The sequence below is a fragment of the Alternaria postmessia genome (genome assembly GCF_024291825.1).
Source record: "Alternaria postmessia strain BMP 2775 chromosome Unknown scaffold_12, whole genome shotgun sequence".
Classification (NCBI taxonomy): domain Eukaryota; kingdom Fungi; phylum Ascomycota; class Dothideomycetes; order Pleosporales; family Pleosporaceae; genus Alternaria; species Alternaria postmessia.
Window position 1 is genome coordinate 355,463 of NW_026260085.1, and position 15,800 is coordinate 371,262.

A 15,800-nucleotide genomic window follows, 5' to 3' on the forward strand; every position below is an offset into this window, starting at 1 on the left:
ACATCGAGCCAATCAACGCGTGATGATTGTCTAGCGTCATTCGGGGAAAAGTCTCGCGTCTGCAACCCTTTCGCTGATCTCGCTCGCTTCTTTGATAACTCTGTCGATCGTTGTATGCCCAACCTCATAACCGGAGGACATGCCCAAGTTCGCCTCTCCTGGTCTTTTCGTTCCAGCCGCGATAGATCTCCTCGCTGATACCGAAGGTGGGTACCCTGGTCGCGAATCATTCAGGAACTATATCTTGCTATTGGATGGCTGGGGTGTCCGACGCGTGAAGAAACAGTCGCGTCGCATTACACTGCACTACAAATTTTGTCACTTACGTTGACCGTCTGTTAGCGTTCTGTGAACTTTTCTCACGCATGGCGGCCTGACAACTGAGTAAGTCACTCAATGGCAAAAGTGGGAGCCGAGGTACTACAGTGAACTGAAAACATTGACTCTACTTCGTTGATGGTCAGTATCTAGATATGTTACAACCCAGCAATATCAGCTTGCTCTCTCACCGTACAAATTTGCCTCTCTGCATACTTTGACTTGGCCTAGCTCTCAATCTTCTTATCGACAGTATGTATAAGAACTTCGCCTGGGACCCTTGCCTTTCGGTATTGCTATAGCACAGTCGGCGATATTCGGCAATGCGCAAGTGTTACAGACTCTCCTTACATCTCGTATTGGGCTTGACATGCTGCAAGCCATGGTCTTGTCGCAGGTAATCAGGCCTCCTTCATGGATCGTCCAAATGAGCGGAGTCCTCGGGTGGTAAGGAATCGCAACGCAATATTGGGTCTGCAGCGCTGCAGAATGTAGACACTTCGTATCGTTTCGGACCATTGCGTGTCTTTTCGACGGGGTACATAGCGACCGAATCTAGATGCCGAAGGCATGGTGCTCTATACGGATGTGAGAGGCAATGTCGTTGGTTCACAACGTAGTGCGGGGTCTTGCAGACGCAGTTATGAGGATACGTGAGACGGACAATCATGACATGCGCTGTACGATGCATTTTGTCAGGAGAGACACGCAACATTATTGCCACAATACCACCGTCACACCCTCCACATTCGATAGTTTCGGGGCTTGGATGGAATAATTGGGAAGAGCATCCTGAACTTTGGAGATGAGAGACCATGCAGTATATTGCAGCCTGCGTCATCTTCGGTTTAGACCTTTGGTCATAAGTAATCATCGACGAGTAGAGTTCCGTGGGTTCGTTCATCGCTGGCCAAACTTCCGGCTATCTCCAGCTGAGCAGGCGTGTATATGCGTAAATCCATAAACACTCATTGTGTTCGAGCAGCAGAGTTTGTAGAAGAGTACACAGATGCGGAACGCGGTGACAAGAGTTGTAGTTTTCTGGTTCCGAAACTGACCATCCCTCCTGCAATAGAAGTCTGGAACGACGATGGCAATTTGGACTTGGAACAGTAGGTGAAAGCAAACGTTCTGGCTTCTCTTGTTAGCAACCGCTAGATACCAAGGACTGTCTTCGTACGCTCTTTGCGTTATTGACTGATCATTGCAATGTCATCGTTCCAGCGGAATTGCTGGGCAGCTAGTCACTGGCGGGATGGATAAGCCGTGTCGCAATTTTAGCCATGCGCCAGTCGTCGGCCCCATAGCTCCGGTCGCCACCTCCATGAGCACCTCGGCGCCTGGCTCTCGCGCAGATTACTTCTGCTGTGGCAAGTTCAAGTCCATCAGTATCGTGTCGTAGATTCGAAAAACGCCCAGTATGGCAAAGAGAGGAAATTGATGCGGCGCCGGTTAAATGGCTAAAGTCCAACCTTTTGTCATTGGGGCGGGACGCCCACACGTTATCCTTCACGCTAAAATAGGAAACGATAGATCGTGGCTTTACGGGTGGGCTAAATCTACAAGGCTTCTCTCGTCGTCATTCATCGAGGGTTGCGAGATCTGCCGGTGAATGGAGGTTGGGGATAGAGACTGCGATATGGTTGCAGTAGCTGGCAGACACTGTCGCAATAAAAGGGCTGTTGGCTTGACGTGGAGAAGATGCGCGATATATTGTTGTGCATGTTGATCGCTGTTCACAGTGTTGTGGGTCGCGTCAATCAACCACGGGCGTGGACCCTGAACGGCCCGGCAACCAGGCACTTCCCCTCACTTTTCGCCATCACTCCTTCAATCAACATCAACACCATCATCAACGCCATCGACTCCTCGGATGGATGGAGTGGGCGCTTGAGGCTGAGCGCGAATTCATATTACCCGGCTAGCTTCCATGGACGCAGCTATACCTGCATCCACGTTCACGACATGAGTGGGACCTGCATCTCACGTGCTTCCTCACCCCGGATGTGCATTTCGCTTAGGCAATGGACAGCGGCGCCCAGAACGTCTACCCCAGAAGCAGGAGCTGGCCCCGATGATCCCGAGGTCCAAGCCGGTTGATTTGTGGATTAGTCTGGAGAAACTCCGCAACCTGCAAGCAGGTGGCGCCATGCAGCCAGGTCAAAGGACTCGCAGCAACGAAGGGCACGTTTGCACATGAGCCACGAGCCCGGTTAAACAAAAAGACTGGGGTGAAGACGAACCGCGAGAGCGGATAGATAGATTGAGCATGCATACGCTAGAGTTCTAGAATAACCGCAGAAGAATATATAGCATAGCAGGCCGGTCCATTGTTCAAAGGTATCCGTGGCAGACAACTTCGAATCAGTCAACACTCTCGAAGTCTCAATCAACATGCGTTTCTCAAGTATCGTCGCCAGCCTGGCGCTTGCCGGCTCTGCCGTTGCCAGCCCGTAAGCAGCTCGTGTTTCAGTCATAACGACGACTCGCTAACATCTACATAGTACCCCTGGCCATGGCAAGGACAATGACAGCCTTTACAAGTCCATGAAGAAGGCAGGTCGGGAATTCATTGGTACCGCTCTGACTCTCCGCAACGAGACTCGTGAGGGCGAAATCATCAAGGCCGACTTCAACTCCTTCACCCCCGAGAACGCGATGAAGTGGGAATCTCTTGAACCATCCCGCAACAACTTCACTTTCGAGGATGCCGATCGCTATGCGGCATACGCCAAGAAAAACAACCTCCAGATTCATTGCCACAACCTGGTATGGCACTCTCAGCTGCCTCCCTGGGTATCGGAGGGCGGATTTGACAACAAGACCCTCATCGGCATCATGGAGAACCACATCAAGAAAGTTATGACCCGCTACAAGAGCGTCTGCACACGTTGGGACGTAGTTAACGAGGCTTTGAACGAGAATGGTACCTACCGCTCTAGTGTCTGGTATGACACCATCGGCGAGGCCTTCCTCCCCATTGCGTTCCGCCTCGCCAACAAGTACAACGGCCACGCCGATCTCTTCTACAACGACTACAACCTTGAGTACAACGCGGAGAAGACCCAGGGTGCCCAACGCATCGTCAAGCTCATCAAGTCTTACGGCGTCAAGATCGACGGTGTTGGCTACCAGGCTCATCTTGCTAGCGAGTCCACTCCCACTGCTCCTGGAGCCGCTCCCGACCAGAAGACTCTCGAGGCTGCTCTTCGCGCGACTGCCGACCTTGGCGTCGATGTTGTCTACACCGAGCTCGATCTCCGCATGAACACTCCTGCTACTCCCGAGAAGCTGAAGGTCCAGGCTGATGCTTACGAGCGCGTTGCCAAGTCTTGCTTGGCTGTCAAGCGATGCATTGGTATCACTGTCTGGGGTATCTCCGACAAGTACTCTTGGATTCCTGGTGTCTTCCCCGGCGAGGGTGCTGCCCTTGTGTGGGATGACAACTACGAGAAGAAGCCTGCGTACAAGGGCCTTCTCAAGGGTATCCAGAGCAAGAAGCATTAGAAGGGTGTCAGGAACGATGGAATTATTATGTAGATATTGAGTAATCTGTACATTGTATCAAGACTCGGGTTCACTATATCTGATGACTAACATATTCTCACGTTATGCTTTTCATCTCCGTCAAATGCTCATGTCCACGCAGAATCATGTTGTTTGTAAACTCCTCTTCTACATTACATCATCACAGCGTCGACTTCGATTACTACACAACGTTCGCATCCACTGAGTACATTTAGTCGTCGCTTGAGTATGCTTTGCCATCTGGACAAGGGATGAACTGGCTATCGTTAAAGTAGATATCACCATCAGCTGATTATATGGTTATCTCATTGCCAACTGAGTAAGTCTCGTTGTCGTCGGTGGTAACTACGTTCGCTGCCCAAGCTTCGACCGTTCCAATGTTCAATTCGCTCGAGGTTTGAGTTCTGCGCTGCATCAGCTTCCGGGTGTCTCCACAACTTTCCTTTGCTACAATCTTTTCCGTCGTCTCGACATCCCACTCGTTCATTCAGCTTTTCCACACTATATCAACCATATTCAAGATTGTCTCGTATGGCGGTATTCTGATATGGTCGCCTAGGATGATTCTTGCACAGCAAGCCACGACCATTCTGCGATCGTTTCAAATGGTATGTGCGCGTAGTTTCTTCGAAGCAATTGCGAGTTTGTAGGTGGTGCTACCCATTTTGGCATCGAGAAGGTCCCGGATATAAAGAGACTTTCCAAAGAGTTTGCTTGGTGGGCGTGGGAATGATTACAAGAATACGCCACATCTCTGGCCTGTTCTGATAGCTAGTAGTTGTGTTAAGAATTTCACTCATCGTCTAACATGTTGAGTTCGTCGTCAAAGACACGGTGAAGAGGAACAAGCTACTAAAGACAACACCTGCGGGGTTGAAGCGACAGGGAAGGTGAGTAACTGTGGAGATCCCCGCATTGATTTACAACTACGTAAGTAGACCATGGCTCCAGTGCCGCCTTCAGGAACGATGTATACAAAGCTTCATACGCTGGATTCCTCCGCTGTGCTCATGAGACCTAGCCCAATATCGATCCAGTCTTGCCAAAGCCGATCCGAAACCTGATAGCAATCCAATCATGCGAGATTCACTCGTAGAATTCGTTCTCTAAACAGTCTCCGAGCTAGCCACGCTAGCGAAAAAGGCGTTCAAGACTCCTTCGGTACGACGTTTACTGAGGCCAGGATGGTTCAGCTCATAAGCTACCGCGGCTTTGTATTCTGCTTGAAAATCGTTGGTGTCAACGAATATGCGAACCACGTCGTCCATGAATTTGAGAAGCTCCAACTTGGCTTTGTTGAAGTGCTCTTCGTCCAGTGCAACCATTTGGGACAGGGTGAATTCAGACGCAGCGTGCCAGTCGTCGTTGACCGCACTAGCAAGACACTCTGCTATCTTTCCAGCAACACCACAGGTCATAGTCGGATTTCCGTGAATCTCACTCGCCTTCTTGAGTGCGGCTTTGTGAGTACCGAAAGGAAAGACCTGATCAACCTCTTGTGTGAAACGAGATTGATATTCCTTCCAGGACCACATTGCTCGATGGATACCAAACTGTGCGCCGCTGATATCGATGACCCATACTTTCTCTGTCTTCGTAGATGTGACGCGAAAGATCTCGTGTTTGTGTTCGGGTTGGTATCCGGGGTAGCCATGACGGTCCCCGTCGTTGACAATACGGGTGATCACCTTGTGGACATGTGGTTTGAGAACTACGCGGATTTCCTCGATCTTAACGTCCAAACCTACAATGGGTTAGTGATTTGCCTTGCGATGAGTTCAGTAGATCTTACCTTTCGTAAGCTCCCCAATGATGCTATACATCGAAGCTGCGGGCTCGCTGCGAACCATCGCACAGAGCATAGCGTTCTCGGTTAGCTTGTCCGAAACCAGATACTGAGGAAATTCGGGGATGTATTTTGCGCGGCTGACAGTGAGTAGTATACTGATGTACAGTACCAAATCATCATTCCCAAGACGGTCCACCTTCACGATAGGTATGTCCCAGGTATTCTTGCGGAAGCTGTAATAGCCTTGTTGAACGATATTTGCGACGCGAGTAAGCTTCTTCTCAAGGTTCGCGTTCTGGATGTCCTTGCAAGCCTTCTTGTGAGTCGGCCAATCCTTCACTTGACAGGCTTTGCCGCAGTAGTGACGCGATGAGGTATCCAGCTTGCAAGCACCGCATTTGTTGTGAGCGGGCTCGCCACACACGACGCACGCTGCTTCTGCTCCTGTCTCCATAGTCGGGGGGTTTGTCTTCGAGACCGAGATGTATGGTTACGTGGTAGTCGCAATGCGGGTCAGTGTGTGCGTTCTTGTCGTAGCGAGTTGCGCAGGTGAAGGCGGGCGATATTTGTTCCGGTCGTACGCGACAACGAGGTGAAGGTGAGTCGGAAGGCGCAAAACACCCAGAATGGCAGCTCAATACGTTAGCTCACATAATGTAGAAAGTTCACCATGAGAGACCTTTGTGGACTATCTCGAGAATGAAGGCGCGAATACAAATGGTGATAAGCAGTATAGATTGACTAGAGGATGTTACAACTTATGTCAGGTCTTTCCCAATTAGACCATGCAATCTAAACATACCTTACCTACCCCAAGTTCGTCGACCTTATTGCCGCCAGCACAAGATCTAGTTGCGGGCCGCTGAATTGATTCCTCAGCTGCAACAAGTATTGGGCTGCATCAGTCTCAGGAGCTGAATTATCTGCACGCTCCGCCGCCGTTCTTACGTCAACAAAGATGTGGCGATGAGCCACTTCTTGTATCATGCCCTCACAAACAATTCGATCAGTTTCGCGATGCACGGCATGCAGATACTGTCTTGGATCGTAACGTGCGACGTATCCACGTACAGCCTCAGTCAACACATTCGTCAAAGATTGTTTCCAAGCAGAAGAAACTGTGCCGGGTCTACGAACGATACTTGCCAGAGCGTTGCCGGGCTGCCGTAGAAAATTGGAGAGTACTTTTCGCATGAGCCACGCAATGGTCAAGTCAATTTGTGTCAAAAACGAATCGGATCTCTGGATTCTGGCGCAAGCCTCCTCAAATTCTCTGCATTTTCCAACGTTGAAAACTCGGCAAAGCCTCTTGAGGTGAACCGATTCGAATTCTGCAGCCGGGAAGATGTTTTGCGTAAGTCCGAAATCGGTGCCAGACGGATTCATGTACCAACGCTTACCACTCCGCTTGTGAGTGATTCGTAAAAGCATGAGCCTGTGAAAAGGCCAGTTCGATCTTTTTGTGCCGTTTGCATGCACAAAAGTAACGGTTCGCAGTGGGTCTTTCAGCTCGACCTCAACTTCATGGAGATGAAATTCGCTTTCTAGGATAGTATTAGAACAATGATTGATTGCAAGGGGTTGTGAGTAGACTCACGCTTGATAAGCTGTGTAATCAAGGATTCCGTCAACACTAAGGGCATAAAAGGATACCGAAAGCACATGAGCGCATGTTCAGCGACCTGATCTGGGAACCAGACATCTGAAAGATCTGAAAACAAAGTTTTCGTAGCGGTACCGTCCTCGTAGGCTACGACCTTCTGGTCCTCTAGCTCAACCTTTGAGATTGGAATTGGCCAAGTATATTCCTTCAATGTAAGCCAGGCTTGTTGGACGACTTCAGCGGCCATCGTAAGAGAAGTTTCGAGTTGAACACTTTCGCAATACTCCTTATGGTTGTCCCAATCCGCCCGTCGGTGGTCTCCGTTGCAGTAGACATGCGTTTTACATCCAAAACAAATCGTCGTCGCTGGTTTCTGGCAATGAGAGCATCTTTTCGCGTCCATGATGAGGGTATGTCGAGTGCTATGACGGTTGGAACGGAGAACAGGAATAAAATGCGACGGATGTTTGAGCGCTGGAGAAGAGGGATGAACAAGGGAGCCTGTCTTTGTGATTTATACTATTACCGTAGCAATCATTAGTGCAAGCCGGCCAGCAGCTGACAGGACTATGGTCATTGTGAAGCTGCAGCAAACAGTGTCAAACAAGGTGCCTTTCTGTGATACCGGATACACAATATTCAGCTGTATAGGGTATATAGCTCTATCAGACTAGAGACGAGTCGGGATCAAGCCACAATAGTGCTTGAAGCCTTTTTGTGCCCATGATGGAGTCGGCCCGAGCCAGAACGGGCTAGAACTTGAGTAAATGTCAGCTTCGTGGTGGCTAATGAGATCATAAGATGACTATGTCAAATCCTCCCAACAACATCCGATATGGTCTAGTGGCTAGGATTTGCCGCTCTCACTAGCAGAGTCAGTTCACTGTACAGTGCCGGCAAGGCCCGGGTTCGATTCCCGGTGTCGGAAAATGTTCTTTTTGCTCTTTCTGCATTAGTCCAGATGTGTTGGTGTTTGGACGGTATACGCCCGCAGTGAATTTTTGTTAGCGCGGTGCAGCAATTCCCGAAGTACCCCCCGACAAACCCACACGTCCCCGATTGGGGAACCCCAGTCGCTGGCTTCAAAGTCATGCCACGGCTAGCACACTGCGAGGGCATGGTTCCGCGTATAGGCAGGCACAAGATTATGTAGCCATCGCTTACAAGTCTGCAGGCTTCCGCGTTCGCACCCGCAAACTTGAGGAGCGTGGCCACGAGTGGCTGTAGATGGTCAGCGGGAGCTGGTGCACCGCCAGAAGTGTATGTCGACCACCATTTCTCGCCGATGCAGAACATCGTCATGCGGACGTGACAAAAACAAATAAGAGCACTGAATGTTCGAAAACTTGACATGTCTAATGATGATGTACCTGGTTAGTGGACCGAGGCGGGCTGTGAGCTTCACATGACGATCAGGCACAGGGCAAGGATTTTGGCGCACTTCGCTAGCTCCTACGTCATCGTTCTCCGCAACCCAGCAACATAACACGACCTCTCCTCCGACCTCACACCACCATCACAGCAATTGAAAACCCAATTTCACAAGTCCTTACTACCTTTACACCCGCTCCACATACCCAATCACTTCGAATCATATCACAATGGGTTGGTTCAGCTCCGACGAGAAGTCCGCTGCGGCTACGCACCCCGTCAACCTCGACGTCACCACAAAACACGGTTCCGCAGCCGAGCAAGATCGTTACGGCCAGCACTTCGGCGCCTCAACCGATGCCATCCGCCGCGGTGTCGACAAGGGCCTCGACAAGCTGCAACAAGCTGCCCTGGCCAGGGGCGAGGGTGCCGAGCAAGACCGCTACAGCGAACATCTGAGCATCGGTGACCGTGGCTACAACGCCATGAAGGACGCTGCCAAGTACAAGGGCGACGGCGCCGAGCAGGACCGGTACAACGCACACTTCAGCCCGGCCCTGCACAGCATCGATGCTGCCAAGGCAGTACAGGCTGCGGGAAGCGTGGCTGCAAACGGAGAGAAGAACGCCAAGTACTTTGGTCTTGGCTACGATGGTCAGCAAAGGGCGAAGCTGTTGGCTGGTGGCGGAATGGGTGCAGAGCAGGTAAGCTGGTGAATCCGTGCTGTCATGACGGCGATACTAATACCATTGCAGGACCGCCTTGGCTCGCATTTCCACCTGACCAAGGATGCTGTCGCCGATGCCGCCCAAAGACTGAAGGATGGTGCAAAGGATATTCTCCCCAGGCGATAGACGAATGGCTGCTCGATGCAACCACGACCGCAATGACGACTTTGGCGAAGACTGCAACGGCCGTATATGTGTACAACACATTGTATGTTCACAATGTATAAGTAAAAATAAATAATCTGTCATATGTCAAACTTGTTCCTCTTGTCTATCTACAAGTCGTGTGCAATGTGCTCGTGCAACGGTCGGCGTCCGTGACGTGACGATGGAAGATGGACTGCCAATGGTTAATGCTAATAATGAAAGCAGTCTATCGCTGACACACCCAGGAATGGTCTCGCTACACACTGTCGCACTGCCCAATGCATTATGGCTCAAGATCCGTCGTGCTTGGTAGCAATGGCTGTGCAGTGCCTAGCATTCAACAGAAACTATGACATCATACGCCTAACTGATGTATGCACGACCCTCACAACCACGGAAAGCTCGATCATAAAACATCGCCATAATCGTCTCCAAGCATGGTATCTATAATACGTCTTTGCGGCTCATCCGTCACGCCTTACGTTCCCCACATCTCCCGATCTGACATCAGCCCGACGCGTCCGACGCCAGAATAGCGCTAATGATCGACAAGCCATGGTCTGCGTTTCATGTCTACCCATACTTAGACGATTGTCAGCAAAATTCCTGTCAGCCTTATGATGGTTCGTGGTACCGAGCCATCTAGCATGTTTCAACAACAAACATTTCCTATGACAAGACAATATTGCGCCTCATGTACTTGGACGTGCATGGCATACCGGAAACTCGGGAGATCAGAATAGGAAGGGTAAGAGGAATCTGATGAGAGACAGGCACTGTCAGGCAAGAGGATCACTCTAAGAAAAGGGCTCGACAAGAGTACTATTTGTATCCAGACTGCAAGGAGGAGTGTATAAAGCCAACACATCACCACCACTTATCCAATCACTGACAACATCTTCGCTACAATTTTCTCTGCTACCTCCATATCGACCCGCCACCCTAGACTGCACGCCCAGTCCAAAACAACAGACATCGCATAAATTTTGGTAGATTCCGGGTCACGAGCTAAGACATGAAAATATTTATCTTCCAAGTCTCGGTTTTCCATGACAAATTCAGCGAGAGTTACTTCTCTTTCGTGCAACGACGACCAAAACTCTAGAGACGCTATGAGCATTGTGCCATAGCGAACGGACATGTTAACAATCTCAGGCAGCAATGCTCTTCCTCCACAATCCCAAGATGGAAAGTCCTGATGAACAAGACCCTCCTCTGCAAAGATTCTATTGACCTTGTCGAAAAGCGCCTTGGTTCCAACGGACAGGGTATAGGGCGAAAGGCCGAGTATCTCCTTCTGAACCTTTGCATCGTAGTTCGCGAGCTGTTTCAAGATACACACTTCGACAGGTTCCATCCATTTCGAATTTGCACTGAAATCTTGCGTTTCTGTATCCAGGCCTAACATGGCCAATAGCTGTGCGGGAACGTAAGCCTTCAGCGCAGGAAAGGAATGTTCCGGTGGCTTCTGGCAGTGCGGATCAGCTTTTTCCGACGATAGGTTCTCATCTGAGCGTATTGATGTCTTCTGACGTAGCAACAGGTTCCATGCAATATCGCCCATGGATAATTGGCGATAGTGCGACGGCAATAGTCCGGTTGTGGAATGGAAAAGACTGAGCGCCAGCGCGGGACTTTCAAACCCTTTTGTCCGCAAGGTCTTGCCAGCAGTACTGGTAGGGAAGAGGCTGCGATAGATATGTAGAATACGGTCCGCAAGAGAGGATTGAAGGTGATCTTTCACGGAGCTGCTTGTTATGAGGTTCTTATCCATGGCTGATATCTCCTCGTACCATACGTTTAGCATCAGAGCTACTGCACAATAGTCTCCAAAGTATTCCATATGGTCAAGCAAATGGAGAGAAATTGGGCGCAGTCTATGAATATGGTACTCCTTATGGAAGTGAAGATCATCCTTCAGACTCGGCCAAAGAGAGCCAATTATCTTCTGCCACTTGATTATGCTCGAAGAGTAACTCCATAATACCGGTAAAGAGGACAATGTGATAAATTGTCTGACGTGTAGTGGCTCCATGAAGTCGAGGAAGTTACGGAGACGCTCCACAAGTTCGCACATCATGCTGAACATAGCTCCATGAATCCTCTTAATGTTGTCGACGGTTGTTGGCAAAGTGAATCCAAATGTTTTTATCGCGAAGTCAGATTTAAGTAAGGATCGTGTAGGATCAGATACCTCCGGTACATTGGTGAAGCAGGAATATGCGAAGTCAGCGAACCTCGTCCTGATATCACATGTAAACTTCTGAACTGGTGTGCGGTAGGCATTCTTGTTCAGTATGTCCTTGCATCGAAGGCAAAGACCGTCGATCGAAGTTTCGCACTGCGGTTGAGATCAGCGACTCAGCCAAGAAGAGCTTGTCAAACATCGATTTACGCACCTTCCTTTTGTTGAGGCGACATCCAAAGCAGGACCACGAAGCTTTTGTCGTCACCTTTCGACGCTTGAGTTGGTGTTTTTTACGTTCACGATCAGCTTCGGGGCTTGTATGAAAATAGACGTTGTCAAGCGCACGACTGGACACTGTTTTGTCATCGCCAGCGTTATTTGAACCACATGTTTTCCTTTTAGCGATTGGTCGTTGGTCAGCACCGATTCCAGAGATGGCTGTCATGGTTTGGGAATGGAGCAGGGGAGCCGCAATTTCTACTGGGTCGTTACAGCCTGTAGCACAATGCTGCATCGTCGAATAAGGCGACAACCCACGCGTCACTGTAACAAAGCGATGGCCTTGACGCGAAGCGATGTTGCCGTTCCACGGTGGAACAGTAAGAGGACTCGTTATATTGTAGGCCGTGTCATCCATCTGATGTGTTTCCAGAATATCTGTATCAACAGCGACGGATCCAACTCCTTGCGGCGTAAGAACTGATTCTGTGTTGCGACAATGATTAGTAGCTTCCGAAAAAGATACGTTGTTTCCGTGGTCGCCTGTATCCAAGATGGAAATCATTCTGTTGTAAGGTGGTGTTCTGGGTAGCAATGAGGTCTCCGTGAATGGCTCACGATACATCGCCTGATAGGGAGCACTAGGATCGTCGACGTGGATATTAGGAAGGGTAATGCTCATCTGATTTGGATCATGGACACCATTCTGGGAGGGATTCAGATCAAACGCGGTATCTGGAATCTGCTGTGTAGGCCAGACACCGAGGTTGAAGTCACGCATGCTGTCGCTATCATTTGGCATAGGGCCGTGGTTGAAAAGCTGATGTGAATGCATGAGCGCGTTGGAAGGACCAGATTCCCCACCATAGTCGGTGATTGTGCTACCTATGACGGGATCCATATAGGGAGCATCTATAATCCGGGAGTGTGAGCTTGGTGAGAAGGCTTTTGCCTTCTCTAGGATCTCATAGCGTGCTACGGTATGTCGCAACTCCGCTTCGGCGAGCTCCTGTTGCACCTCTTCTGGCAGGCCTGATCCTTGTCCGTGGTCACATCCAATAAATCCTGCTCGTTGTTGATAAGGCTGGAAGGTCATCCAAGAAGTTGAATGAGATATATCTCGTGGGTTCGCACTCGTTGGAAAGCTATTTAGTGTGTCGCGACCGTCTATAGGTAGCATAGCTTGTGGTGTGTTTGTTTGGGTGACTGCTATGGGCATCGTGTTGAGTTCTCGATGAGCCCATTCAGTTGCATATTCATCTCGCTGTTCGGGTTCTGCGGCGGCGTGTTGGCGATCCATGGCGGTGGCAGACGAGGCTGATTTCTGGCTGCTAAGAAGATTCCCAGATCCTTGCGCACGCGGTGTAAGGTAAAATAAAGTAGGTTGGAGGAAAGCTCCCAGAAGGCTCTGAGATATTGGAGTTTGACATGATATTTAGAAATGGAAAACGTCGAGTCTTTAAGGGCAGTCGATGGAGGCTGAGCGCATGTGTTGACGAGTAGACAGCAAGTGACGAGGCTGAGGGACAACTTGTCAGCACAGCGTTCCGCACCCCAAAGCAGATTAGACTTCCCCACCTCTGCCGCTCGAGCCTTCCTTCCGCAGCTGGAAACGGACTCGCGTTATCTTGGCACCACGTCTTTCCCGTTCCGCAGCCGCATCGAGATGCGCGAAGGCTTATGCCATGAGAGCTTCATTTCCACTGCGCGTAAGTTGCAGGATCTGGATGCAAAGCATAATGCGTATAAATAAGACGAGAGGAGCCTGTAATGCAATGTTCGGTAGATTAAAGCACAAAGACTCGGTTGAAGCCTATCATTTTCGCTTGACAGCTCCTGACTACGCCACTCGGAAAAAGCAAGCAACACACCAATCATGTGGACTCGATCGGACATACTCGCGCTTCTTCAACTTCTCGCCATGATTGTCTTTGCAACAGTCCATGCTGCATGGTGTCTGGCCATCCATCGAGGTGCGTATTCTTTATTTGCGCAAGACCATGTACTGATGTTCCTCAAGCTACTATTCGGCGTAGGGCGCATGCAATCAGACCTAACATGTTGACCGAAACAAAGGCTACACCAAGCCACCGCCGTAACTATCCCTCCAGGATTATCGCGTACCAACAGGTTCACTAGCGACGTGATGCCTCCACTGATCTTGGTCTGAGGTGGGGACCTGACAGTCTCGATTCAAAGCATCAGCCTTGGAGGGAATCGAACGGCGCATGGTGGTATAAGTAAGCCTAGGCGCGTCTTCTGTGCTAGCAGACAGTTTGACGGACTCAGCCTTAGTGGATGAAGAGAAGTTTGTATATAGACCCTCCGCCGCAATCGCTTCGGGCGTAAAGAGAGTGCCTACGTTGTGTTGACGAGGTTCGACGGCTGGATCAAGGTCAGGATGTGTGTCGGTGCGTTTGATGGTGGAAGTCTCCCACGAAATATCAAGTGCCGCTAGATCCATGGCGGAGAGCGGCCAGGGGAGGGGAGCGCAAGCCATGCGAAGACTAGGGATTGGTTTTCCAAGAGGCAGAAAGGTCACAAGCGTCCAGTATGCCAATGCGCCTTTTGCAGCTGTGACTGTATGTCGGAATGCAACCATTCATTCGATACATCTCATCCAGTCTTTCTTGTTTAGCACTTCTAGCAGGTGGTCTTGCATTTAGCACAGACGCATGACAACCTCCCGAGCTCAAGCGTAATGCTCTGGATAGGATCTTAGTGTAGCAAGCCACAAATTGACTGATTTCCAATGGGACACATAAGCTCTCGACGCATCTACTGCTTGCAAAAGCGAGGCGGTCGCGTAACGCTTATCAGAAACTAATGTATTGTACTGTAAACTAAAATAATTTCTAACAGACGTTAGAGGAGTATGTGTTTTATAGATTAAGGCTATTGTTCTGAGGATATCTATTCTTCTTGACTTGTTGTTGAATGTGTTGTGTTAGGGAGTATCTGTGGGGTCTCGTCACACAGGGTGTCCTGCCTCGGGCGTCGCATTAGGAGTCAGATATAGGCTAATAGTAGGAAGCCTTCTCACACAACAACAACAAAAACAACAACAACAAGACCTCTGATAAATATCTTGAAGAGACAGTCTTGCTCGCAGTACTTTATTGTATTTCTGTCTTTTTATTAGAATCTATCAGCTGCGTTATAATTAGAAGAAGAGGCCTTGTTGTAGCAGGCCTTGCTTCGGGCTTTTAATGCGACGCTAGAGCCTGCTACCCAGGGATAGACGTTAGTTTGCAGTGCTGCAGATGCACTCGCTTGTGCATTGCAAGGTTGAGATGCGGGCTTATGCGATGCATGAACTGGAGCACGGTTAGAGCCACGACCGGTTCGCTGCCGAAGATCAAAACAAATATGGTCGTGCAACGTTCGGGCAATCTGTGGCCGCTCACCCAACATGAAGTTACGCCTGAATCCGTACGTGATGGATAGCTTTACTATGGTAGACCGCTGGTTCGGGCCGGTAATGAACCTCACTAACGCATGCAGAAATTACATGATAAGACGCGCCGAATTACAACCTTGCTAGCGCAAAGCTGAGCGCCATCCGTCGTGGCCGTAGAGGAACCTTGCGCGAACACGAACACTAGTGGCAGATTAGAAACGTCACTTCTGTCGCCACGTACCACATTCTCGCCCAGCACCATACTCTGGACTACCATCGTATCGAGAAAACCTGCGGAGTACACGCACACTTTGGTTCTGTCGGTACCGTCATGGACAACGTACCGGCTGCACGTGCTTGCCTCAAGCCAGGTCGCACGTGGGAGTCTCGGAAAGCTGTTCGGGGGGAGAACAGGCGGGAGCAGCAATTTTACCGGTAGGCATCCAATTATCCTTTGGGTCGAATGTCTGTTTAACAATCCTTCGTCGGCGGTGCTAATAGTTCTATCA

The 15,800-nt window shown here is 49.9% G+C and overlaps 4 protein-coding genes and 1 non-coding gene across 5 annotated transcripts; 3 read left to right on the plus strand and 2 right to left on the minus strand.

The window, feature by feature from the left end:
• Window positions 1–2,712: 2,712 nt before the first annotated feature.
• Window positions 2,713–3,825, plus strand: J4E82_003008 (uncharacterized protein; the record flags this gene model as incomplete). Its single annotated transcript, XM_051729300.1, has 2 exons — window positions 2,713–2,771; window positions 2,823–3,825. 2 exons carry the CDS (start codon window positions 2,713–2,715, stop codon window positions 3,823–3,825), a joined length of 1,062 nt encoding a protein of 353 aa, XP_051591015.1.
• Window positions 3,826–4,952: 1,127 nt separating this feature from the next.
• On the minus strand, window positions 4,953–6,089 carry J4E82_003009 (uncharacterized protein; the record flags this gene model as incomplete). Its single annotated transcript, XM_051729301.1, has 2 exons — window positions 4,953–5,590; window positions 5,639–6,089. The coding sequence occupies 2 exons, from the start codon at window positions 6,087–6,089 to the stop codon at window positions 4,953–4,955; spliced, it is 1,089 nt and encodes a 362-aa protein (XP_051591016.1).
• Window positions 6,090–6,442: 353 nt separating this feature from the next.
• On the minus strand, window positions 6,443–7,641 carry J4E82_003010 (uncharacterized protein; the record flags this gene model as incomplete). The annotated part of the gene is made up of 2 exons (XM_051729302.1): window positions 6,443–7,179; window positions 7,233–7,641. 2 exons carry the CDS (start codon window positions 7,639–7,641, stop codon window positions 6,443–6,445), a joined length of 1,146 nt encoding a protein of 381 aa, XP_051591017.1.
• Window positions 7,642–8,067: 426 nt separating this feature from the next.
• Window positions 8,068–8,166, plus strand: J4E82_003011. The gene has a single exon. It is a non-coding gene; the product is annotated as a tRNA-Glu (tRNA).
• Window positions 8,167–8,839: 673 nt separating this feature from the next.
• Window positions 8,840–9,463, plus strand: J4E82_003012 (uncharacterized protein; the record flags this gene model as incomplete). Its single annotated transcript, XM_051729303.1, has 2 exons — window positions 8,840–9,313; window positions 9,365–9,463. 2 exons carry the CDS (start codon window positions 8,840–8,842, stop codon window positions 9,461–9,463), a joined length of 573 nt encoding a protein of 190 aa, XP_051591018.1.
• Between the last annotated feature and the right edge of the window lie 6,337 nt (window positions 9,464–15,800).